This window comes from Fonsecaea nubica, assembly GCF_001646965.1.
Source record: "Fonsecaea nubica strain CBS 269.64 chromosome Unknown Scaff113, whole genome shotgun sequence".
NCBI classification, from domain to species: domain Eukaryota; kingdom Fungi; phylum Ascomycota; class Eurotiomycetes; order Chaetothyriales; family Herpotrichiellaceae; genus Fonsecaea; species Fonsecaea nubica.
Window position 1 is genome coordinate 62,192 of NW_019173786.1, and position 24,168 is coordinate 86,359.

At 53.3% G+C, this 24,168-nt stretch overlaps 10 protein-coding genes across 10 annotated transcripts; 5 read left to right on the plus strand and 5 right to left on the minus strand.

Moving 5' to 3' along the window:
- Positions 1 to 1,082: 1,082 nt before the first annotated feature.
- On the minus strand, positions 1,083 to 3,158 carry AYO20_10504 (hypothetical protein; the record flags this gene model as incomplete). Its single annotated transcript, XM_022648761.1, has 8 exons — positions 1,083 to 1,613; positions 1,672 to 1,864; positions 1,916 to 2,183; positions 2,250 to 2,331; positions 2,386 to 2,431; positions 2,499 to 2,561; positions 2,663 to 2,983; positions 3,037 to 3,158. 8 exons carry the CDS (start codon positions 3,156 to 3,158, stop codon positions 1,083 to 1,085), a joined length of 1,626 nt encoding a protein of 541 aa, XP_022495268.1.
- A 971-nt stretch (positions 3,159 to 4,129) lies between these two features.
- Positions 4,130 to 5,012, minus strand: AYO20_10505 (hypothetical protein; the record flags this gene model as incomplete). Its single annotated transcript, XM_022648762.1, has 5 exons — positions 4,130 to 4,162; positions 4,218 to 4,351; positions 4,410 to 4,537; positions 4,596 to 4,875; positions 4,928 to 5,012. 5 exons carry the CDS (start codon positions 5,010 to 5,012, stop codon positions 4,130 to 4,132), a joined length of 660 nt encoding a protein of 219 aa, XP_022495269.1.
- A 1,933-nt stretch (positions 5,013 to 6,945) lies between these two features.
- Positions 6,946 to 9,176, plus strand: AYO20_10506 (hypothetical protein; the record flags this gene model as incomplete). Its single annotated transcript, XM_022648763.1, has 4 exons — positions 6,946 to 7,824; positions 7,898 to 8,117; positions 8,180 to 8,573; positions 8,726 to 9,176. 4 exons carry the CDS (start codon positions 6,946 to 6,948, stop codon positions 9,174 to 9,176), a joined length of 1,944 nt encoding a protein of 647 aa, XP_022495270.1.
- A 497-nt stretch (positions 9,177 to 9,673) lies between these two features.
- AYO20_10507 (hypothetical protein) lies at positions 9,674 to 10,533 on the minus strand (the record flags this gene model as incomplete). The annotated part of the gene is made up of 2 exons (XM_022648764.1): positions 9,674 to 9,941; positions 9,986 to 10,533. 2 exons carry the CDS (start codon positions 10,531 to 10,533, stop codon positions 9,674 to 9,676), a joined length of 816 nt encoding a protein of 271 aa, XP_022495271.1.
- Positions 10,534 to 11,389: 856 nt separating this feature from the next.
- AYO20_10508 (hypothetical protein) lies at positions 11,390 to 12,526 on the plus strand (the record flags this gene model as incomplete). The annotated part of the gene is made up of 1 exon (XM_022648765.1): positions 11,390 to 12,526. The coding sequence occupies one exon, from the start codon at positions 11,390 to 11,392 to the stop codon at positions 12,524 to 12,526; it is 1,137 nt and encodes a 378-aa protein (XP_022495272.1).
- Positions 12,527 to 13,069: 543 nt separating this feature from the next.
- On the minus strand, positions 13,070 to 15,079 carry AYO20_10509 (hypothetical protein; the record flags this gene model as incomplete). The annotated part of the gene is made up of 3 exons (XM_022648766.1): positions 13,070 to 13,196; positions 13,297 to 14,959; positions 15,022 to 15,079. 3 exons carry the CDS (start codon positions 15,077 to 15,079, stop codon positions 13,070 to 13,072), a joined length of 1,848 nt encoding a protein of 615 aa, XP_022495273.1.
- Positions 15,080 to 15,837: 758 nt separating this feature from the next.
- AYO20_10510 (hypothetical protein) lies at positions 15,838 to 19,143 on the minus strand (the record flags this gene model as incomplete). Its single annotated transcript, XM_022648767.1, has 1 exon — positions 15,838 to 19,143. One exon carries the CDS (start codon positions 19,141 to 19,143, stop codon positions 15,838 to 15,840), a length of 3,306 nt encoding a protein of 1,101 aa, XP_022495274.1.
- Positions 19,144 to 19,309: 166 nt separating this feature from the next.
- AYO20_10511 (hypothetical protein) lies at positions 19,310 to 21,127 on the plus strand (the record flags this gene model as incomplete). Its single annotated transcript, XM_022648768.1, has 1 exon — positions 19,310 to 21,127. The coding sequence occupies one exon, from the start codon at positions 19,310 to 19,312 to the stop codon at positions 21,125 to 21,127; it is 1,818 nt and encodes a 605-aa protein (XP_022495275.1).
- Positions 21,128 to 22,134: 1,007 nt separating this feature from the next.
- On the plus strand, positions 22,135 to 23,094 carry AYO20_10512 (hypothetical protein; the record flags this gene model as incomplete). Its single annotated transcript, XM_022648769.1, has 2 exons — positions 22,135 to 22,299; positions 22,360 to 23,094. The coding sequence occupies 2 exons, from the start codon at positions 22,135 to 22,137 to the stop codon at positions 23,092 to 23,094; spliced, it is 900 nt and encodes a 299-aa protein (XP_022495276.1).
- A 388-nt stretch (positions 23,095 to 23,482) lies between these two features.
- AYO20_10513 (hypothetical protein) lies at positions 23,483 to 23,875 on the plus strand (the record flags this gene model as incomplete). Its single annotated transcript, XM_022648770.1, has 1 exon — positions 23,483 to 23,875. One exon carries the CDS (start codon positions 23,483 to 23,485, stop codon positions 23,873 to 23,875), a length of 393 nt encoding a protein of 130 aa, XP_022495277.1.
- Between the last annotated feature and the right edge of the window lie 293 nt (positions 23,876 to 24,168).

A 24,168-nucleotide genomic window follows, 5' to 3' on the forward strand; every position in this document is an offset into this window, starting at 1 on the left:
AAAGCGTCGACATCTCTTCGTGATAACGGCTCCAACCATGACGCGAAAGAAGTTGAGTCCTTCAGCTACGTAGGCACACGCCGACATGTCGATATTTGTTGGGGGAGGAATTCGGGAACGGTGAAGGCCGGCGCACTCTACCAAAAGAACGGTCGAGCAGGAACCCGAAGACGCATTTGCCGAAGAGATGCCCACGAGTGAAGCCGCCGCCGAAGCCTGCGATACACAAGTCCGCCATCCTTTGGTTGGTGGAATTTGCTCAAAAAGATGGGGGGAGTGTATTCGGGACAGCGAACTCGGCCGCGATTTTGTACAGAGATCAATTCTCTTGATGTTCGTATCCGTGCCATTTGTTGTTTGTCGTAGTGCCTCCTGATATCGCTGATTCCTCCTTCACTACCGAGTACTTGGTACTCGTACACTGTTATTGCCGTTCCTGGCACTAGTCGATATCTCTAGGCGACCATAACCCCTTGTTATTGGTGGGATATACTCACTATTCCTATCAAGGAAAGTCAAGCTAATCCCGATACGCTGTTACTGGCTCGGCAATTCGGCTCGGAGTGATCGGCACCGAAAAGCAGACATGCGGTAATGTCGCACTTTGTTCCAGCAACGGCAGGAGGACATCGATAATTCTTGCCGCATAATTCTCGTATCGAGAGAGATGTGGACGGGCTCAGTGCCCCTTGGGAGTGTGTGTTTTAGATGATACTTTTAGACGGAAATGACCATCTCTGTGGTGCTCGACTGTCAAAGGCAAATCAAGCACTACATATACCCTGTCTAGTCGATTGGAGCAGATTGGCTTACGGTGAAGGTGAATGCACAGCTACCATCGGTCGGAGTCCAAGGATTCCTGGAGAGCCATACACATGACTATTCACTGACGCAACTAGAGGATAGTATAGAAATGGAGTGGCGGACCCATACACAATATGGCTTGCTTGCTTGAAGACGTCAACAAAAATAGATACAGGGCTTCCGGGCCTCGAATAAACTAGACTAGTCGAGAGAATTTCAACCTGCAGAGCCCTCCATCAGAAGTGCCCATCTTCACTGTGAAGCCTAGAATAAGGCTCTCAGGCACCCTTGTATTCACGTTCCTCCGAGATGACCAGAGTCTTCTCCTTGATAAAGTCCGGGCCTTCAGACTTCATCAGCTCTTGATCCAGCCTGTCCCTTTCCTCGGCAGTCATGTTTGAGAGATCAATGAGGACTTCGTCGCCAAACAACGTGGCGATTTCCTCCAACGTCAGGCCTTTGGTTTCCGGGCTGTAATACCAAAAGAGTGGGAGGCCCACAATCATGAGGGCGATGAAGAGGAAGAAAAACTTGTAGCCGACGTTGGCGAAAGCGGTCGGTGCGACCTCGTTGTAGATGATGGCAGCGACTAGATAGCCGGTAAAGGCGAACGACAGGCCCTGTGCGCGCGCGTGGGTCGGGAATATCTCGGTACAGTAGATGAACGAGTTCGCGTCGATGCAGCTGCCATAGAAGCCGACCAAGGCGAAGATGAAGAATACCCCGAATCCATTGCCTACTTTGTTGTCGGTCCCCGCGAAGCAGGCAATCATGGCGGTGGTGCAGGAGAGCGTCACGAGGCAGCCGAACTAGAGACGGTTAGGTCAGTGACTTTTCAGAAGAGGCCTTTTATAGATTGGTGCTTACAACTCCGACTGTGATCATGAGGATACGGCCCCAGCGGTCCACTACCATAGCAGCAAACAAATTGCACCCGGCAGCCCAGGAGAGGTAAACTGCGGCCAGGAGGAGTGGAATCGAGTTGTGAAGACCTAGGTTGTTGTATAGCAATACCTGGTAGTTGGCGACGACAACACACCCGGTAGATTGGGCCAAAAATCTGCAACAGTCAGCTCTATCTGGTTGAGGGGGGGTGGGAAAAGAAACATACTGAAGGCACCATGAGATTACCAGACGACGCCGGTATGAGGGAACTTTGAACATTGCCCACAGATTGTTCGGCTTGGTCCTTTCGTACTCGATCTGCGCATGGATTTGATAGTACTCCTCGCGGGCCATCAAGTCGTTGACGTCTTCAGACGTGTGGTGGAGCTTCTTCAGAATGTCCATGGCCCGATCGTCCTTGGCCTTATGAACAAGCCATCTAGGAGATTCAGGCACCCACGGGGAGGCCACGATAAGGGCAAGAGGGGCGACGACTGGATCAAAAGACCTCGATCAGAACTATCCTCAACAAAGTGCGGAATAATATGGACGACTTGTACCTTGAAGTGCCAAAAGTAGACGCCATTGGATCTGGGGATTCGCCTGGAAATAGCACCCAAAACCACTCCATCCTGCAACCGCCTGAAATGCTTGTTAGGGTTTTGTTGGGAAGGAGAAGAACAAAGGGCAACTCACGTATCCAGCCACCAACAAAAAGCCATGTTGGCCGACCATGCGACCTCTAATGTTGGATATTAGCAACTTTGGACCATCCGTCGAGGTGCAGGAAATATGGATGATCATCTCACCTTTGTGCGGCAGGCGAGACCTCGGATTGGTAAATGGGGACGGAAACAACAATCATTCCAGACCTGGGTCGGATTGTATCAGTATCAGTTTTTGGACGGCGGATCTTTCTACCTGGTACACAAATACCAGGGGCCATCGGAAAAGGGGGGGGGGAAAGCCATACCCTGCACCACCAATAGTACGGCCGACGAGAAACATGGCCATATGGACCGAAGCACTCTGTATAATAGCACCGACCACGCAAATGGCACAGGTAATCTGTAAATTGCGGATACGACCGTATTTGTCGGCCAGCCAAGCGGCGAAGAGACAACCGATCAGACCGCCTCCATAATAGGTGCCGTTGGCAGCTATATCGCCCACGAGTGAGTGACTTTCGTAGCAGAAAACATCGAGGGATTCTGGCTTACCCCCCAAGATCCGGTTAGACGCCGAGCCACCGTCAATCAACGAGATGTCGTAGTACGAGAAGAAGCCTGGGAGACTGGTTCGCCGTTAGTCCAGAGGTTCGGTACAATGGTTTCAAGTCACTCTCACCCCATGACAGATCCAAAGGATGCGGCGTTGAATCCAAAGGCGAAGGAGCCCAGGGCCACGGTGAAAATGATGATGAAGTTGTAGGCATTTCCACCGTGGTTGCGAACGTTATCTGCCGTCATGTTGGAAGCGAACTATGTGTACCAGCAAGAGGTACAAGGGAATGGTCTGAAAGTGTCAAACTTGGCAGCAAGATCCTTTCGACGGGCCATGGTAAGTATATCTATAAATCAGTCCACCGCCAACCGCCTCAACCACGGTCTGAACCTAAATCCTTTCATACTACCTCGGGCCAATGTACATGGAGCGTTTCGGCGATGAGGAGTATGGTCCGGGTCAGAGAGGTCTAGTCTTGAACTTTCTGCGAGCCGAAGTATAGTTGGAAAACAATCGAAGCAGGCCCGCCTGAGCAGGGAGGTGAACGTGTGTCTGGGGGAGGCGGGGGAATTCCCCAGGATTGCGGAGATTAATTCCCAGTAGTGCCAGTGTGCCAGTAGCAAGGAGATGTTGGAGTAAGGGAGAGTGGATACTCGGTACAGCACTTAGAGTCCGTGTCGGTGAGCCGGTCTGTGAGGTTTGCACCAACTAGCTACCTATAATACTTGTGTAGAGTACACCCTTGTATAGATCCGGCCTTCAGTTCCCGATGGCTCGTCGGAACGCGGCTCACTTACCGTCCCTAAATTTGTAATCACCATGTACACAATATTGGAGGCTGTAGCGGGCCGGACACGTTTCCAGCCAGGGTTATATACACGAGGAGATACATGAGACAATTGTGGCTCACGTGGCCGTCAATGTCCGCCATCTAGATGCTATTGGGGATCCTCTGCCAGGGTACAAGGGAATCTTTGTTGCGTATATAGCTTGCACTCAGTGAGTTGAGTTACTATGGAGTCGAATGTCAATACTGTCTCTTCTCCAACGAAATATATCACATTTTCTACCCCCGAGTTGGTATCTGTCAAAGTCACTTCCTCGCATTCTTTCCCCTCCGAATGGGACGTGAAATCAAATGCCTCCCACAACATCACTGCTCTAGGAAGCGTCTGCTGCCGTTAAACCCTCCTTTTTGGACAGCCCCTTGAGATTCTCAACCAGCTGCTTTCTTGTGTCCTTCGGCTTCCTAATATACGTTGAGTCTTTGACCAAATTGGATGAAGGGGCGCGACAAGACTTACCGCGACACGATGACTGACTCTCAACGTCTCTGACTGCCAGATTGCCCTGGGGTCAGGCGCTTTCAGGTCATCTCGCGCAACATCGATGAACCCCTCAGGCGCAAACTTCCGCGGGAGGATGACTATGGCGCGGCCTGAATGATAGCGTAAGTAAAAGGGAGTGAGTATTGATATGTGGCTAGGCCCAAATACCGTTCATCGTCTTGTCACTTGCAATTCGGAGGGCTGCTCTGCCCGCGTCGTCGAGAGTCGCAAAGTCCAGATTGAGTTTCTCCAAACGCTGTATAACTTCCTCGCTCATGATGGGGGTTCTGGTGAACCTGGCGCGTATTTGTTAGCCCAAAGCACAAGTATGTGGGAAGATAGCACAGGATTTACCATGGACATAGAAAGTTGACCCGCACATCCTGCATCCAGCTCGTTCGACGCAAACTTCTCATCAAGCCTCGGACTCCAAATTTCGATGCAGAGTATTGCGGCGTCCCTGGTTGATCGACGTATGCCGCAGTACTGCCCTGGAGGATCAAGCAACGGTCACGATGCTCATCGACCGGCGATTTGCGGAAATAGTGCATCGCCAGCTTGACCGTGTAAAGGACTCCGATGAGGTTGATATTGACGATCCGCAGATTTGGCTTGACTGGGGGTCCGGATGGATCTGGGTCGTTCAGAAAAGTTCCATAACACTGCGTTCTTTAGAGGTGACTCACCATCCAGGTCAAAGACATCGTCAAGTCCACTGACCCCGGCGTTGGCCATGACGATATCACAGCTCTTTACCGGGGATTTGCTCATGGCTGTTTCAAAGAGTTGTACCTGATCATCCCATGAAGTCACATCGCATTTGACGAATGCGGCTTGCCTACTACAAGTTAGCGACTGCCTACCACTCAGAACAAGGACAAATACCCCGGAAACTGCGAGACGAGCTGTGACCCTTCTGCTTCGTTCAAGTCACCTATAGTGACGAAAGCACTGGAGAGGTGATGGTCGATCAGCCGCTGTCCTGATCATGAATGGCAAAAGGTTGTCTTACCCTGCACTCAGAAGTGCATCAACATAACTCCTGCCGATCCCACTACAGCCTGTACGAGAAAAGGCGAGTCAACTCTGCGGCCAATTTCGACCAGGTGGAGGGCGAGGTACCTCCCGTGACAATAACACTCTTATCCTTGAGTTGTGCGAGATCTGGCGGTGCTGAGCAGTCAACCGGGCCTCGATCCTCGTACTTTGGTACAGTCATCATGCATGGAATATTCAATCTATCGTCCTTTGAAAGTACACTGTTTAGAGTGTGGGTGCTCGCCTCGAAACCAGTGTGGTCGCCACTTTAATAGATGAAAGCATTGCCAACCCAGCCTACACCCCGGTCAATAGCGGTCATTACTCTGGTCAGAGTTACCCGAGCCGAATCGACGCTTACTCATAGCCTTCAGAGGGGGAGTTGGTAGTGGTATTTCTCGAGGTACGTTCTCTGACCAACACCAACACGGGATAACCTAAACTACTGTATTCTGAAGTTCGACTGACTCGCGCGTGGTGGGAGAGTGGGTCAAACCTGACCGTTTGTAGCAGATTCAACCTAATATGGCCTAACCCATTTCCCGAGTGGATTCAGCAGTGCGGGGATGCCGACTTGGTGCTCAAGCGGTTCGGCTCACGAATGGAGCCTCTTCTCGACCATCGACGACTAGACAATTTTGGCCGCAATGATTCAAATACCAGTGATAACAACGGGCTGGGATTTGTGCCAGATTGTCAACTCGTCCGACCCTTCTCTCACCTTTTCTTTTGACCCGAAGCTGGCTCAGGTCGATGCCGCGGGCGAAATACTGCGCCAAGACTTTCAACCGAACATGATATTCTGCGTCAACAGCTCAGCTCGGCTCGGCTGAAACCAAAACTGCCTTGTGACCTCGTATACAAATGCGAGTCAGATGCTTGTTATAAGTACACTATTGGAATAAGGCGATTGAAGTAGAGCACACGGCCCCACGGACCGAGATCCATGCCGTCCCTCTCCGCGCTGCCCGCCTCTGGGGTCTGGGCTCTGGGGAAGCCAGGAATATTGGCGGGCAGACGGTGGCCGGGGTGACGTCGGTATATCGCTGTCGCAGACGATGTCGATATTTTGCTTCCAACCTTACGCACGCGGTACACTTGATCGGATATGTCAGACAGCCCGCAAACACCACTGACCCGGACGCAGTCGTCAGTTGGCTCAACAACTCTGAAACGAGCGTCTCGAGCTTGTTATGTCTGCCATAGACGGAAAATCCGATGCGATGCAATGACAAAGGACCATGGGGACCCCTGCTCCAGCTGTGTCGCGCTCAACACGCTGTGCGAGCTTGTTCCGGGCAGAGTTGGGAGGTAGATGTTGACCGTCTTCTGTAAGCGAAAGACTCCCGGGGCTTCGCTAACTTGATGCAAACCTCACAGAAGATACAAAAGATCAAAAACGGGACCGGAGTCTGCACCGGCTGACAAGGTAGACTGTGGTAGCGGTCTTGATGCCCACGTATCTGATGATCTAGACCACCAGACATGCCTTCCACCAGGTCGGGTCGCGGAGAGCCAGTCCATACAGGACTTGCAGGCGGCTGCTCGTATTCCCCCGAGTGACCGCGGTACGGTTCAGCTGTCTCCTCTCGAGACTAGGTTGAACGTATCGTCATCTAGGGGGCGGACTCGCAGCACGTTGGAATCCGTCGAGATGGAGGACACCATGAATAAGGTCTGGAGCAGCCCTCTTGATCAGGCGGACGAATTTTGTGCTTCATTGCCATCCGCATCACCCTCGTTGACTCCGCGATTTCTGGGAATAGCTGGCCGGACCGCAGCCAAACAAGCGACAAGATCCCACAACCGCGTCGTCTACGCGGGTGAGACCGTCAACCACTCGGGCCTTTCACCCATGACCAGCCACGGACGCTTCCACTCAGAACGACCACCTGCATCGAAGCTGCCTACAGTATACCAAAGTCGATCGTATCCCTCGTCAAGTTTACCCAGCCCAAGCTGGATTGAGAGAAGCATTGTCAGCGACGAGGCTGGCATCAGCCCCTTTAGTGACCTCCCTCCCGAGGAGGAGTTCTACCTGAGATCCATGAAGAAGGTCCTGTTCTTCCCTCCGAACGGCATCATGAACACCTACATGGTGGCCTTCCTCGACCACGTGCTGCCGGAGTTCCCCGTCGTCGATCGGTTCAAGCTAGCAAGTATCTATGATTCCTTCCTCGGCGGCGTCGTCCTATCACCCTTGCTGTTCCACGCCATCCTTTTTTCCGCCTCCCAGTATGTCGACAATGACACCCTGAAGCAAACCGGCTTTGACACGCGGATGAGCGCCAAAGAGTATTTCTACCGGCGGGCTGCCATGTTGTACTTTCTCGACTGTGAACAGGACCAGCTGCTCGTGATCCAGGCCGTCATCTTCATCAGTCCATGGTGGTCCGACTACAACGAAGACAAAGACACGCGATACTGGATCTCGTGCGCCTGCAACCTGGCGCAGGCCATGGGTATGCATGCCACCATGTCCAAATGGACGCAAATCTCCCCTCACGAGAGATCCCTCTGGCGGAGGATTTTCTGGACCCTTTTTGTGAGTGACAAGCTCCTGGGAAGGATCAATCAGCACATCACATTCAAGAGCCGGTGCTAACAGGCAACCACAGTCCCGAGAACACAACGTCGCCATCGGCGTTGGGACGCCTTTCCTGCTGAGGCGCGATGATATCAACGTGGAACCCCTGACTGTAAACGATTTCTACGAGTTCTTGGACTCAACTCCAGTCGAACCGGCTAGCAAAAGCCCACCAGGCGTCATAGACTTCACTGCATTTTCCCGTGTCCACGTCTCGTTCGCGCTCGAGCTAGTTCGGTTGTCGGTGATGAGTGAGTCCTTGACGCCAGTTTCGAGCCTGCTGTGTCCGGGGGTTTAACTTTGCTGTTTATAGTGGACCAGTTGGTTAAAAGGGAATCCCCCAGTCTACAACACCAGACCAACGCGCTGGAGTTCTACGCCGAGTTCCAGAATCGACTTGCACGGGAATCTCCTCCAGTGCTGGTGAACCTCTGCGCGAATGTGCCGGGATTGAGAGAAAGTACCCATGACAACGACACCGACGTGGAGGAAATGTGGCTCACGTTTCTGCGGATCAATTATGAGCGGATCCTCGCGCTGAACGCCCGGTACTTGTACAAGGCGATTTTGAGCGCCACGTCGACGCTCCCTGGCGTCCCATCAGAGGAGCAGGCAAGAATGCTGATCGTGCGCTCGGCGTCGAGAACCCTGAACATGTTTGAAGATTTGTTGGCGATGGGGTTCTTGAAGTACTCCCATGGGTTTATGTGAGTGTGGAGGGTGTGGCTGGCCAAAGACCGGTGGGATTTCAATACCAACGGTCGTTGACTGGCCTGCTTCCCCCTTTCCCGCCCAAATTGGATTCATCATCATCCCCCTTGACCGGACCAGCTCGACGGCTGACGAAACACGACAACAGGAATACCGCCATCATCAACTCGATGATCACAATGGCCGAAGAAATCAAACTGGCCCCGGAGGACAGCCAGCGGTACAAAACGGCCGAAAACAAATTCGCGCTGGGCATGATGATCCTCGAAGAGATGCGCAAATACTGGCCTGCGCCACTGTGGGCATACTCGCTGTTCAGCCATCTCAGCCAAGATCATTTTTCACGGCTGAAGCAACTCCTCCCGCAAAGGCTGTCATCCTCGTCGCCTCCCTCTTCTTCCAACGCCGATCGTCGAGAAATCGACACCGCCCGAGACAAGGCCCCATGCGAGCCATGCTGGCCTGGTCAGACGGTCGACAATTTCTGGTGGGACGACCTGTTCTCGCTGGAAAGTCGCGGCCAGCAGCAGCAGCAGCAGCAGGATGCGGCGCTGTGGCTCCAGTGCGATTTTGCAGAGCTGCGCAATTCCCTGGGGTGAAACCACCCACACGGTTTTCTTGGAACTTGTAGAGATTAGAAGGCGTGAACTAGGTTGACTTGTGTAAAGTTAGGGATACCTTTCAATCACATTAAATAAAAATACCGTGGCCCTCGCACGATGACCACGGTGGTGTGTCTCGGGCAGATGCTACTTTCAAGTGTTCTCTTCTCATGGGTTGTTGCTGACTGACTACTCGGTACTCTAAATGAGCTCGAGCATCGATGAATGTGTGTACTTGTAGCAAACGGGGAATTGAAACCATGGTTCCACGTGTCTCGCCGAGACGCTCAGACCAAGGCGGGTTACAGTTTGGCAATAACTCGCCCTCATTGTTTTGAACTAACGTAGCCTGACTCTCTGGAGCATGGGTGATTTGTTATTGAACCACAACCACCAGCACCACCACCGATTCTTCCCGTGCACTTTTTTGAAGCCTCCGCTCCCCGCGTCACAACACCAAGTCCCTTCACCCAGCTCATGGCGATGAGACGCCGCTAGGCTGCAGCACCTCCATCCACGCTCAGCACCGCTCCCGTGATGAACGAGGCGTCGTCACTGAGCAGGAAGGCGACGGCTTGGGCCTGCTCTTCCGGCTGGGCCATTCTCCCGAGAGGAAGGCTGGAGTACGTGTTGAGCGTGCTGCTGGAGGTCGTGGTCGTCGGCCCTTTCAGCAGTGCGTCAAGCATGGGTGTTTCGGTTGGGCCTCTGGTGGGGCGGGCTATTAGCAAAAAGGAGTGGAACTCGGGTATATTCACAAAGAACCTGACAAAGGGGGAGAGGGGTGGTGCAGGGAGAAATTGACGTACGGGGCAATGGCATTGACTCTAATGCCCTTGACACCGGCCTCTCGTGCCGCCGTCTTGGTCAAGCCCACTACTGCATGCTTAGAAGCGACATATGCTCCTAATCCAGTGCGACCGCGGATCCCAGACAGGGATGCCACGTTAACGATACTTCCTCCCCGGCCCAAGGCCTTCAACTCTGCCCTCAGACAGTAGAACGTTCCTGTGGCATTCACGCCCATTATCTTGTCCCACGTGGCGTTGTCGGTGTCTTCGAGGTTGACGAAGCCGCCACCCCAGCCGGCGACATTGGCCGCGCCGTCGATCTTTCCGAAATGCTTCACGGTCGAGGCAATCCAATCTTGCACATCCACGTCCGAAGTCACGTTGAGGACAGTGCCGACGGCCTCGACACCTCGTTTCTTCAGGTCCTCGACCAGATCTTTCAACGGCCGTTCTGCCATGTCAGCCAACGCCAACTTTGCGCCCCGGGATGCTACGACATTGGTGACGGCGAGTCCTATCCCTGACGCAGCTCCCGTCACGGCGATGACTTTTCCTTCCAACGCCATGATTTCGCGATCAAGGGCAGGATGCGCCAAAAACTATAGCGGTACTGAATGATAGAAGCACGAATGGTGGTGCACCAGATGTATATTATATCTGGATGTCCGTTTGCAGAAGTGACAGCCGCCGGGGGCCCAGGGTAAAGGGTTCGTCTTTGGCAGTTCTAGCAGATCGTGCAGGACGGCCACAAGTTGACGCCAGAAGCATGCACTTTATCTGTTAACTCTGGGCCTTTGAAGGCATGCGGGGTCCGGCACAGAGCTCGGTTGATACATTGTTGGCTTTACTCGGCGAGCACTCGAACCCCAGGTCTTCTTGGTGCCCCTTCCCACCACTTGACATCCTTTCCGCAGCACTCAAGCAAATTTACTGTTGAGTTCAAAGGGTGGACAACAAAAGTACTCGATATATTCTTGCCGTCAGAGTGTGCAGACTTCCATTCCGAGGAGCTGGGATACAACCTGAACTTCCATAAGTAGTTAGATCCTAGCTTTCGACTTTGACCCGCATTTGGCCGAAGAAGATTGGGCCGACGGCTAGTCCAACAACATCACACACCCACCCTACTGTGCGTCCTGGTTCGGCCGTCCGTGGCACAGTGGTTCGGGGATAGGTCAGCCAGGCGTGGAAGTTGGAGAGACTCTTTTGAACATCCAAGGTGACGAGCGTGTTGGCAACGAGACAGCCACATACGTAGTAGTTTTGTAGTTCATATCTGCTCTGGCTGAACCTCGCGAGTCTTGGCATCACGTGAGTCGACTCTCCGGAGCAACTACACCTAGTCCCCAAGCGCATGAACGCAACACTCCCCTCGACCTTTGACCAGCACTTGTTGAATCCCTCTCAGGAATGTAAGACTGTATGCTCGGCAGCTGTTGCTCCTTCAGCAGCCGCACATATGGCACGATCACCTCGCATCTTCTCCGAAATGTGACTGCATCGCGACTCTCATCCTCTCCCCTCCCAGATTGTGGCCGAAGAGAGCATACGGAGCATCCACCCTTCTCGCTGAGAAGACAGTCAGCAACCAGATGGCTCCATCACTCCCCGTCGGGCCGTGAGAAGAACGCACCGCCCTCTCTCTCCACACCACCGAGAGCCTCCCTCCTGGACTCTTCCTCCTCACACAACTCTCTGGAATCCTTCCACGCCCACGCGGCCCGCACCGGTCTGTCGCGATCCAGCACCGTCTACACTGGCACCACGTACGAATACCTCGCACAGTCCACCCTCCGACCCTATGGGTTTGATCTGCATCGAGTGGGCGGCAGAGGGGATCGCGGCGTCGACCTCGTAGGGATCTGGGAGATACCCATCTTGTCGCACACTGGCGAATGGAAAGAGACGAGGCACAACACAAAAAGTCGAGGATACAATTATGCCGGGGTCGAAGAGTTCGAGGGCATAGAGACCTTGCAGCTCAAGGTGCTGGTCCAATGTAAACGGCTGTCGGGGAGGCATGCTAGGATTGGGCCGAACCTGGTCAGGGAATTGGACGGGGCCGTCAGGGCGAGCAGAAGTGCAGCATTGGTTGACATGATCTTCTCTCAGGATAAGACGGTGAGCACGACCACAGACGAGGGGGATGAGGGGAGCAGTCGCCGCGACGAAGAGCCCCGACAGTCGAATCCGGGGTTGGGACAGGCCATCGGCGTGCTGGTGGGCACCAGGCCAGCGACCAAGGGCGTGGTGGACAGTATGAGCCGATCGACTCGTGGATTGGTCTGGGTCATGATGGAAGAAGCCACGGATCACGACACAAGTTCTGGTGCTGAATCACAACTCATAGCCCAAAACGATTCTCTTCCCCCAGCCTCACCCCCCAACTCCACTACCGCCCTAAAGGGCCGCATCAAGCAAATCCTCTGGAACCACGCCGCCCGAGGTGCAGGACTAGAAGGTGTCGACGTGGTAAAGCGTTACGCCTGGGACGGTGCGGAAGAGGTAGTCCTGATGCGCGGCGGGCGAGTCTGGGGCGGGAAACCAAGAAACCAATGAATATGAAAATGAAAATTGAGACGTCGACTTTTTGTGAGTTTTTCAATGTCAATAATATAAACACCCGGGCAAAATGCAAGTAAATCGGGGCAATATCAACTCTGGTATCGTACATTGCCTTTGCCTTCCCCTTTGCCATCTCTCCCCCATCTCTCCGACGCACGAGTATCTGGCATATGTGCATTGTGCTGCCTCAACACAAGGAAAAGCAACGACGACGATAGTTGGGTATCAAAGTCCCAGCTGGAAAAAGCTCACATCACACAAAAGATCTATTCCCTCCTTGCGCATTCCAGGTGCTGGGACGATATCGTCTCCCTTTGACCCTCTCCGACCTGTCCGGTAGCTGGTCAAGCACGCACGATCACGCAGCAAGGACGCTCACATCCCCTTCCGCTCTCCGGTCCTGGTTATTCCTGTTCCCGCATTGGTGTGTTCTAGATGCTCGCCGCAGGCAAGCCGGGACCAATGCTAGCGTCTACGACGCGGCCCGTATCGTCAAACAAAGGAAAAGGGTTTAAAGGTCGGTCGTGCTGTAGGCGTTTACAGCTTGGCCTTGGGCGTCTCCATGCTGGGTAGGAGCATGTCTCTGATGTCGCTGGCCGCTTCGTTGAGGTAGAAACTCATCCGTTCGCAGCCGAGTTTCTTGGAGACAATGTTGAATTGTAAACTAAACGGGTTATTAGAACAATGCACTACTAGCGAGAAATGTAGTAGATGACGAAATACGAAGGGGTGGGAGGGCAGTGGAGGTAAAAGAGCAGACATACCTGTTCTCATTGATCATATAAGCAATGCCCCAGCCTTGGTCCACAACTTGACTCCAGCCGTAACCGTTAAAGTACTCGGAACTCAGCTGACTGCTCGAGATGTACCAGGTGCTCGAGTAGGTGTATGCGGGATCAGTAAAGACCTCAGGTGTCTCCTCGCCGGGTTGGATGAGCTTCTTCAGACCGAACAGATGACGGTCCACGCCATAGCCGTCGCTTGCATCAGCCGTATATTGCACGTGCGCTTGAACAGCTGCGCGGAAGAGACGTTCGGTTTCTTCGCGGGAGACAGAGGGGTCGGCCATAGCGTTGCAGAAAGCCACACTCTCGTCCGAGACTGTGCGAGTGGTTTCTGTTCGACCAAGCTGGTACTTTCGCGTGGCGGCAGATTCGTATGTGGGTCGGTTCTTGCCGTACATCTTGTGATAGGCCAGCTGGATGACCATCTGCACGTATGCATCGGGGGAGCACTTGAACTTCTTGATCAGTCCCTTGCCGTATCCTTGGTATGCCTGAACGCGGAGGTCGTGGGAACCAATGACTTGACGGAACTGCGACTGTGCGGCGGCCAGATCGTCAAGCACAGCTGCGGAAGTTTCAAATTTCAAGGCAACAGGGTCGGGCAGGTCGGAGCGGACGGATGGGTTATCGAAGTCGAGTTTATTGTGAGTGATGAGAGCATTCACTGTATCGCAGAGACGGTGAGTCGGGGTACCATCCATCATGGAATGTTCACCCATGAAGCCGGCGGTGCCGTTATCGTTGACGATGAACTGGATAGGCTTGTCGTACCATCGGTTCGAGCCGTCGCCGTGCCAATAAACGTGAGCGCGCTCTTCGAGGGTGACGGGCGCGCTGGAGTCCAGGCACACGATGAACGACGAAGACTCGATCTCTTTGAGGACTTCGGCGTTCAAAGGAGACGCGGACAGAAGGTTTTGGCGGGCAGTGGCGCCTTGGTCGCGGGGGAAAGACGTGATGGCACCAACGGGGTCGGCCAGCTGGGCATTCTTGTAGACCTTGTTGAATTGAAGCTCGAGCTCGGAGGTGTTGAGCTGTCTGCCCGAAACATGGGTCTGAACCTTCCAGAACTGGTTGTTGCGCATGACAATGATGTGCTCGTTGCCCTCGGCAGGGTATTGAATAGGATAATCCACGGGAAGGGCGGCGACGCGGGAGGTGTTGAACATGTACTCGTAGCTGCTCATGGCCATGGGCTTTTTGCGCATATACTCGGGTTCCAGAGTCTTGTCATCGACCTGTCTCTTGAACTCCAAGGCCGCGGTCGTTATGGCAGCGGCACGTTTCGCAGGGTTTCTTCTCCGACGGTCGTCGCGGAATGAGTAGAAGTACGAGACATACGGCACGACCGGATCACGATAGCCCAAGTACGCAGACTCGTTCCACCAGTCAATTATCCAGTTCTTGACGTTGGGGTCTTTTGCTTTGGCTATTAACCTCTCTTGCAGCTTCTGGCCGATGCCTCCTGGTTTGTTCAGTGCAGCGACAGCCTTTTCCGAGGCAGCATACTCCTCTTTGGTCAGGAGAGGGTGCAGGCTTTTCAGGTACCGGGCGGAGGTTTCTTCGAGGGGAGGAACTGGTAGTCTGGGTAGGGACTCTTCGAAACGAAGCATTGGACCTTTAGAGAGGTCTTCCCGGTACTCTGTAGCCATCCGCTCCTGTTAGACATGCTCTTTCGCAAGAAGTTCCAATAGTCAGACTCACCCTCGGTCACCCAGAATTGAGCCTTGCTCGAGGCCTTCCGCTTGTTTGTGGGAGCCATGGCGAGCGACTGTCACTCTGTCAGTTTCCCCCACCTGACGTCAACTGGCATTGAAAGATGATCCTTTACCTTGAGAGCAGCCGAAGTGGGAGAGGCACGAGAAATGGCACGTAGGGTCGTCTGTGCTCCTAGTCGAGGCAGTGTGGGAAACATCCCCAAGAACACCAGGTCAAGAAAGTGTAAATTGAAAGGAGGGACACAGAACTGGTATAGAAAAAAAAGTCTATGGCTGGATAGAGCGAGCGATAGAAGGTGACGCGACAGCTTTTAGATCGGAGGGGATTCGGCGAGCATTGGACGAGAGATGCAGGGCGAAGGCACACGAGGCGAGAAAAAAGATGAATTGCCGCGGCGAAAGCCAGAAGGGACAAGATTGTGTTGTGCTTGGAGGTTGCGAAGGGAGAGACCGAGTACCGCCCACGAACTGCCAACTGCGACTTGCGGAATAGAGGGTGCATCCACCAGTTCCACGTCCGGTGAGCCGAGGCACATCGCTTCAGCCCGCGCCATTTGCTTCTTTTGTGCCTTGGGAATCATTCAAAACTGCGTCACTCGGACAATCATCGGTAACCGGCCAGATGGGAAAACTCGGAGACCATCAGCCACAGTAACACAAAATAATGCAAACACCACGATACGCTCGCATGAGATGCGGAGGCCCCATACCCTGTCCCTCGTCTGGATCTCCCTCTTGGTGCCTTGTCCCTTTGATCCGCTCCATTGATATAGACCGCCTCTCACAGTAATCCAACCTCTTTCTAGTCCTCCGCTACGAATCTGTGCAACGCCACCCCTAGACTGGCTGCCCCTGCGCCTTCATCATCTCCCTCACACCATGGTTGCAGCGTGTCTAAACTGCATAGATGTCGCATCGTTGGGCGTCCATGCGGGCAGTTCCAGGGTTTATCGATTGTGCCCATGTTTGCCACCACCTTTTGCATCTGCCGCTTGGACAGTGTCTTGCCGATCATAATGCTCGATCGACATGCTCGCATAGCAAACATCTTTCTGACTTTGCTGGGTCGAGGAATATCAGAAGAACCGCCCACAGGTGTATCGGCCAACAGCTGAATGAGTTCCTCCAGGTCTTTCATACCAAAGACCACCTCTTTGCTGAGTGGGAGGCTGACGAGGCGGCAACGTTGTCCAACCATCTTGTCGCCGCTGGTGTCGATCCCGACGAGGAAACCGTTCTTCTCCAGAGCCTCGTTGTTCTCCAGGACGATTTCCTCTTCCACCGCCGTCAAGTCGAGTATCACTGGTCGGACGAGCCTTTGGTTGCCCACAATAGTCTCGGCTTGCAGCCTTTCAAAGTTGTATTTCTCATCTGACGCATGTTGGTCGATAATGAACAGTTCATCCTGTGTTGCTTGGGTCTTCGTAACCGTAGACTTCTTAGCCGGTCGCACACCCAGAATGAAGCCTAGATTGAATTGTCCGACAATCCTCATTTGTGCAAAATCTGGCTTCGATACAGTCAGTGAGAGCCTTGTTTCCGGGTCTTCCACATCATTGTCTTTTCCATCAACTTGCGAAGATCGACGGCTCATACTGGAATCCACTGGTCTAACATACTGACGCATTTGACTGGATATGCTTGAGATGGAGAACTCAATAGTTGCCAATAAATTCGTGGTAGACTCCTTGGCTCGTCCTCCTGCCAGGGCTTTCATTGCTCGTTTCAAGTTCTCTTTTGTTGGTACGGTCGAGCTTGCTTCAGCTGCCTGAATAAGCTCGGCGACTTTGGCTTCTTCAATCCTTTTCTTCTCCTCGTCATCAATATAGTCTGCGTCGGAGTCTCCTTCCGTGTCTGGTGCCGCTTCTGACTCGTCCTCGGCCAAATCTTCATTCCCCACGCTCTGCTCGTCCAGATCGGATTCGTGCTCAGCGGGAAAATCTTCCGTCGTCTCGCTATTAGCGTCGACCAATTCCGCGTCAGACTGCTCGTCCGAGTCACCCTCTTCCTCATCCGGAATGTCGGGCCCTTGCGCACCAAATCTGCGCAACTTCTGAGAGAATTGAAAGGCTCCTGGGCTCTTGGTGCGCTTCTGTGTGTTGATTGCACTGCTCAGGTTGCCAGGGGTGTCACGCTTCTCGCGCGATTTAGGAGATTGACTGCCTAATATTGTGGTAAAAGTCTTGTCTCCGATCGTGAAAGTGGCAACTTCTTCTGACAGCCTCTTTGGCCTCATGCGGTCAAAAGCATTCTGTACGGGTCCTTTTTCTAAGCCTGTTTTTGCTGGCACAATAGCTTCGATCTCTTCTGTTTGCCGTATACCGTCCTGGCGTATAGTTGACTGGTGGTTCAACCTAGGTTGGGCTTCAGCCATTCTCGCATTGAAATCACTGACATGCAACTTGACTGGATCGAACTGCGATGCCTCTTCCTCTTCCACTTCCTGCTGTAATATCTCCGCGGTCTCGACCACCTCTTGGTCATCGTCCCCTCCAAGGGACTCTTTGGTTGATGTATCTTGCTGAGCGATCTCTTCAAGTTCTTTTTCTGCAGGTCCATCGCGTGGTGTTATCTTTTCAGGTTGCAATATTTCGCTCGATCCAACGTCCTTTGCGGTACGAGAGAATTTTTGCAAGTCATCCATCACCGATGCGGTCCGAGACTCAACTTCGTCAAATCTATCCCCATCTTCGTCGTCGTCGACTGGACCTGGGCGTTCGGAAAACGAGGTTTGTCGACTTGCGGATTCGGGGCTACTCGAAGATGCCTGGCGTAGGAAGCTCAATTTCTGAAAAGCAGGCAGCTTGGACGTAACAAGTTGGGATTGAGGGACAGTCTGCTCTTGCTGATCAAACATTTCATTAAGTGCAGTCTTTAGACTCTCAACCAGCGATGCCGAGTCATGGATCAATATTGTTCGTTTGTCAGGCGATACATTTACATCGTACGCGTTGGTGTCCATTTGAAGATCGGCAAATATAAATGGTGACTGAGAGACATTAAAAGCCTTGTAGACCTCATTGATGGCTTTTGCGATCTGGGGTAAACCACATGGTCTGCCATTGACAAAAAACATTTGTCGATCTGGCGTCTGTCGGCCCTCTCCAAACACAGGCTTGGAAATGTGGCCCCTGACACGTATATTGGTATGCTTGTCTTTTCGGGCCATTTGTGTCAATGTAGGCTGATAATCCAGCTCGAGGTCCAAGGCAACCAGTGCACTTAGTGTTTTGGCCCCGTAGACGTTTGCAATATTCTCCCGGGTAGTGGCATTGCCTTTTGTAGAAAAGACTATCATGCTTTTACTTTTGGGCATCGTATTCTTGACCGTGAATTTGACGTTGACGCCAATACAGGCATAGGCCTGCAGCAAGCCCAAGACTTTGTTATACTCGCGTTTGATATTCTTGGTGAGCTCTTTGCGTCGCACAGGGAGACTCTCGAACAGATTCTCAACACTGGCAGTAGTTCCTCTCTGAGCGGCAACAACGGTCACCGACTTGAGCTTGCCCAAGGAGTCAAAATCCAGCCGTTTGCCCTTGGGCGCTTCATCCGCTTGTGCGGTGACAACTGAGAACTTGGAAAGGGCACAGAGCGAAGAAAGTGCTTCGCCTCGAAAACCAAAGGTCTGGAGACTAGAAAGTTCATCGAAGCTGGATAGTTTGGAAGTGTAATGCTTGAGAGCGAGAGTGTCGTAGTTGGCTGGAGCAATGCCGGAGCCATTGTCTTGCACTTCAATCGAGTCCAAGCCATGGTTTTTGAAGCGAACTTCGACAGTAGTGGCACCTGCATCGAGGCTGTTCTCGACTAGTTCTTTAGCCACGGAACAAAGGTCGACGATGACTTGCCCAGATTGGATCTGGTGAACTGATCTGGCCTCGATGGCCTTGATGGTAGCCATCCCAGGCCATGTTGCTTCCACCCGACTAATGACAGGACAAAACCGGGAGTGCACAGCCCCACCGTCACCCAACAAGCCCAAGTTGATAACGATCGAACACAATTTGATGGACGTCTGGATGGTGAGAAGCGCGGTGAACGCGAAGGCGAAAATGAGGCTGACGCTGATTCGCGGAGAATTGACGACTGCGCCAAGACCGCCAAGCATTACGTCAATTGGTCGCTGTCCGCAAAGCGGCGAATTTGGTCTTTTCGATGCTCACGGCATGGCGAAGTCGGGAGGCAATTTGCATTCGTTATCTTGGAAAACATCAAAGAGACCTTCAGGCTGGTGAAGAGGTTCTGATTTTCCTTACCATACGACTCTTTCTCCAATGATTCAAGATCTCCCTGCTGAGGTGATCCACCAGATCGTTGGCCACTTGCCTACAGCGTCATCCATCATCAACCTCTCGCTCGCAAACCAAAAGACCCATTCCATTATCTCAGAAGATGACTATGGTGTTTTTCGGACATTTGTGCAAAGAGCCTTTCCAACAATCAACTCACCACCATATTGGAAAGATGTGGCGCGCACGTTGACATCACGATCGCGGGCATGGGATCGCCGCGCCTTCATCGCCAGGGAATGCTGCCCGCCAACTGATGACAGCGACTACCTGCACCCATCGCCCCACGGTTATCCAATAGGCTATCGTCCAGCTATTGACAGCTATGAGACCTGGCGCGGAGGATCGTGGGAAGATCGGAAAAAAGTGCTGGCATGGGGAGCAGCAGGAAGACTACGACTTCGAACGACTCAGAACGGCGTGACGAGTTGGAGCTCATTCAAAGTTCCAGAAGACCACAGACCCCAAACGGACATTCTAGATGTCAGGCTTTTACGACCCCATCAGAACCAAAACGCAAGCGGCGAGACAATTCTCTTTCAGAGAACTCACAGTGAAGTCATCAGTATCGAGACATCCACCAAACCCGATATCTTTACGCTAAAATCTCGCTATACCAATCTCCCTTCTGAATTTTCCTGCCTAGATGTCAGTCAGAATGCTGAGCCTGTCCTCGCAGCTTGTGGAGACCACTGCGTCCACCTCTATCCAGTGCATAGTCCATCTCCAACTGTGCTGCCTTCTAGCTCCACCAAGGTGGAAAAGATGCACAACTACCGCTCACGCATGCGGTGTGTCAAGTTTTTATCTGGAAACACGATCGCAATAGCACACCAATTTCTTGAGGGTCGGGAGCGCGCCCCGATCGACATCTACGACATCAACCCGACTGGCCTCTCCTCAACACCCATCGCACAATCTCTATCCTCCTATGAGTCCAGCCAGCCATGGACGAGCCGCCACAGTGCCAACACCATTTCCCGGCTAGATGACGTGGGAGTCGGCGGAAGCTCCTCTCGACAGTTATTCCTGTCCGGCTGGACCGATGGGGTTGCTCGCCTCTATGACATTAGAGCCCCTCGGAGATCAGTGGCCGAGTACGTTGACCCTGTGGATGACGGCCAAATACTTTCTCTTCTCCCAATCGGTCACGAGCGTTTCCTGGCCGGCAGCCATCAGAACGGGTGCCTGAAGTCCTTTGATTTCCGCATGCCGGGAGCTAGGACATACTCGTACTTGGATGCACGCCCACCAGAGACCGTCAAGCGGCGGACGCCGCAGAGAGATATCAACATCTTTCTCACCCCCATAGTGAACATGGATCAAAGACTCTGGGAACCACTCCCACGACATCCACGCAGACGTTCTCAGCGCTACCGCGGCTCCGTTTATTCTCTGTCAAGCCCATCACCGAGCTCGCCCACGATCTACGCCGGAATCGAGAGCCACGTGCTACAACTTGACTTTATTGCCACTGACGACTTCCGCAATGGTCACAGTCGAGGCATCAGCGGTTCGAATATCGATATCCTCCAGGACGACAAGAACGAGGCCGTTCAGGATCAGGTATTCAACTTCTCCTGCTACGAGAGACCTCGCGAGGGAAAGGAAAGCACAGATCCCGTGCTATTGAGGAAGCAGGCGGACTTGATGGACGAAGTGGCGGGTGGTGAGATCGACAGCCACGGGCGCAGAGAAGACCGATGGGACGGACGTTGGCGGTTGAACACGTCTGGCAAAGATCGTGGATTCGATCCCGGTCGGCGTTCCACGTGGCGAACATTGAGTCGGCATGGTCGTTAGATCCGATGGAGGGCAAACTCGCCGGTGGAGCTGCACGGATATTTGTACCAACACCTGCTATAGAATACACTGGCTTGACGACTGTGGTGTCAAGTAACATCCTAGACGGAATGACAATTTTGGGGAGTACCTGGTACAATTTACGATCAACTCAACATGTGGCTTTGCTCCAACTGGTAAAGTAGTAGCCGTGGGAGAGGTAGACCCAGCCAGAGAAGACAAGGTAGGGGTATAGATAAGGGACAAGGCTACCTACTGTGCGACTGCACTGTCGGTACAGACAGTAGAAGTCTCTTGTGACGAGGCTGAGCTCCGTCTCCAAAGACGCCAAGGCGAGACTTGGATATTTATGGGATTGGAAACCAGGTCATTGAGATTCATCGACCTGCAAACCCCCGCTGGGGACAATCTGCACATACATACTTTGACTCGATGGCACAGCTTATGTACACTCTCCAACCCAAAGCTTGGAGTAAAGTGCCAGCCAGGGCGACATGGACCTCCCCCTTTACCCCTAAAGCGTTCTCCGTTCTCCGTTCTCCAGCCGAGGATAACCTACCCACCCGTACGATACAGATGGGAACACATGCGGAGAAACACAAGGTCGCCTCGTGTAAGCGCATCAGATCTCTCCTCACGCCGCAACCCTCGTTCAAAGAGCGGCATACTCCGACATTTGCGGGTTGGGATGCTAGAAAATATGGATGAGGAGCAGAGAAGAGGTCTCGTGCTGGTTGAGACATGAGTGTTCAAGACTAATCCTGTCTCGAGAGATATACACCATTTTGCGACGACGATAGCTGTGAGATCTTGCTCAGTGTCAGTCTCGTAAGAAAAGGAGCTGGGGTTCACTCAGGATACGCTGGTGGGTGTTGGACTTGATTAAAACGGACAGGAGAAAGGGACAGTATGGCGGCGCCAGAGAAAGCCATCGCCTTCATAGGCAAGCATCCCCTTTCCTCAGCTCTGGGTGTACACCGTGCCAACGGAAGTCAGGCCTCGGCAATATGGGTTATAACATGGCTGTCAACTTGCGGACGAAAATGCCCAAGGACATGACCCTTGTTGTGAGCGACACGTCCCAGGCTGCGATATCGAGATTCCAAGAACAAATGAAGGCCGTGGGACCGGTAGTCGTTGCGACCAACGGGTCCGAAGCGATTCAGAAGGCCGTAAGTATTTGTTTCGACGCCGATTATCGCATGGCACTCCTAAATTGAGAGCTGGCTTAGAACACGATCTTCACGGTCCTGCCCAACGATGCCGCCTGCGACAGTGTCTACCTCGATCCATCCACGGGCGTCCTCGCTGGTGTCAAGCAGGCAGACCCGTCCCAGGGAAAGATTGCCATGGAGTGCGGCACCATGAGCCTCGAAATCATCAACAAAGTCCGAGACGCCTCGTCGGGATGCGGACTCACGTTCGTTGACAGCCCTATTTCTGGAGGCCCATTAGGAGCCAAAGCAGGCACGCTCACCATCATGGTCGGCTGCAACGAGGCCGTCTTCCCCAAGATCAAGCCTCTGCTCGAGCACATGGGCACGTGTATCCGACGGTGTGGCGACGTGGGGACCGGGACGGCCTTCAAGACCATCAACAACTACATGTCCATCAACAACGTGCTGGTCGCGAGCGAGGCGCTCAACATCGGAGCCAAGCTGAACCTCAACATGGAGGACCTGATCGACACAGTCAACTCCAGCAGCGGTATGAGCTGGATCACTCTCAAGAACAACCCCGTACCGGGGATAACCCCCGGCGGCGCCGCGAGTAACGACTACAACGGTGGTTTCCGGATAGAGCTTGGCCAGAAAGATCTGACGCTGGGTGTGCAGTTGGCCAAGATGGTGGGTGCGAAACCTGTGCTGTCGATTGAGACGCTGAAGACCTTGGACGAGGTTGCGAGTGACCCGAGATATGCTGGGAAGGACTTGCGGGTCGTGTACAAGTGGCTGAACGAGCAGTAGTCTGGGGATGATTGTCGTTGTTGCTTCGCATGTGGTGCTAGAAGTCGACGATGCCGCTCCAGCAGACCTCGGATGAAGACGCGATACAGTTAGGTAGGCAACTTTTATGCGTGATGAGCGTCTCAAAGCACATATTGACTACTGGAGATCCTCTGTATAATGCCTTGCTGCTCGACCTGATGTTCAAAATGAAGACAATATGTAAATCTCATCTAAAAGCGGCGTTGGCTTCCTGCGCCTTTTTGCCCGCAAAATAAATTTCCCAATTGGCTTTTCCTCCGCATTTCAACAAACCGACCTTCGTTCGACCAGTTCATCTAGGTGGCCACTCCTCTATCCTATATAGCAACCTCAAATCCTCTCATTCTCAACTTTGAGTTTTACACCAATGTCTCCCACCGCCAGTGCCCCGTCCCTCCGGACCCTCTACCGACGCCTCCTCCGCGAACTGCCCCCGACACCTCAACCACGTCACACACTGCCCCGATCACCCCTCCACGCCTCGATCCGGACGCATTTGTCGTCGTATCGGGAGGGACAGCAGCAGCAGAACTCCGCTTCGGACAATGGAGCAGCCACGGCTGTCACGGACAACCAGCTCGCGCGCCTGCAGGAGCTGGAGCAGTTCGTCATGTACCTGCGTGCGCAGAGGATGTACGGCACGCTGCTGCACCGATATAACCCGGGGATGGGCATGGATGAGGAGGAGCGGGTGCGGCTGACGGCGCGGCGGGTGGGAATGGAGATGCCGGTCGAGTTTGAGTGGAAGGTGAAGCAGTGAATCGACTCTTGTCTGGTTACCTGAGATGGCCCTAGGGAGGGGGTGGTAAAATATTCCGTGGGGGAGACAAGTGGCAGAGTGGGTGTTGGACACGAACCTGGAGTTTCTCAATGCAGTGCTATCCTGCGGTCTCTACGGGGATTGCATAGACGGAGGGAGGGCAGTCTCCAGCACGCTGAAATACGTACCATACATGCACGCACGCAGACTGCGGTTTTCGAAACGGAAGGGACGACCATGGCCCGGATTAGCTGCCGAGTGAGATCACGGACAGCGAGTTATCGACACCAGCG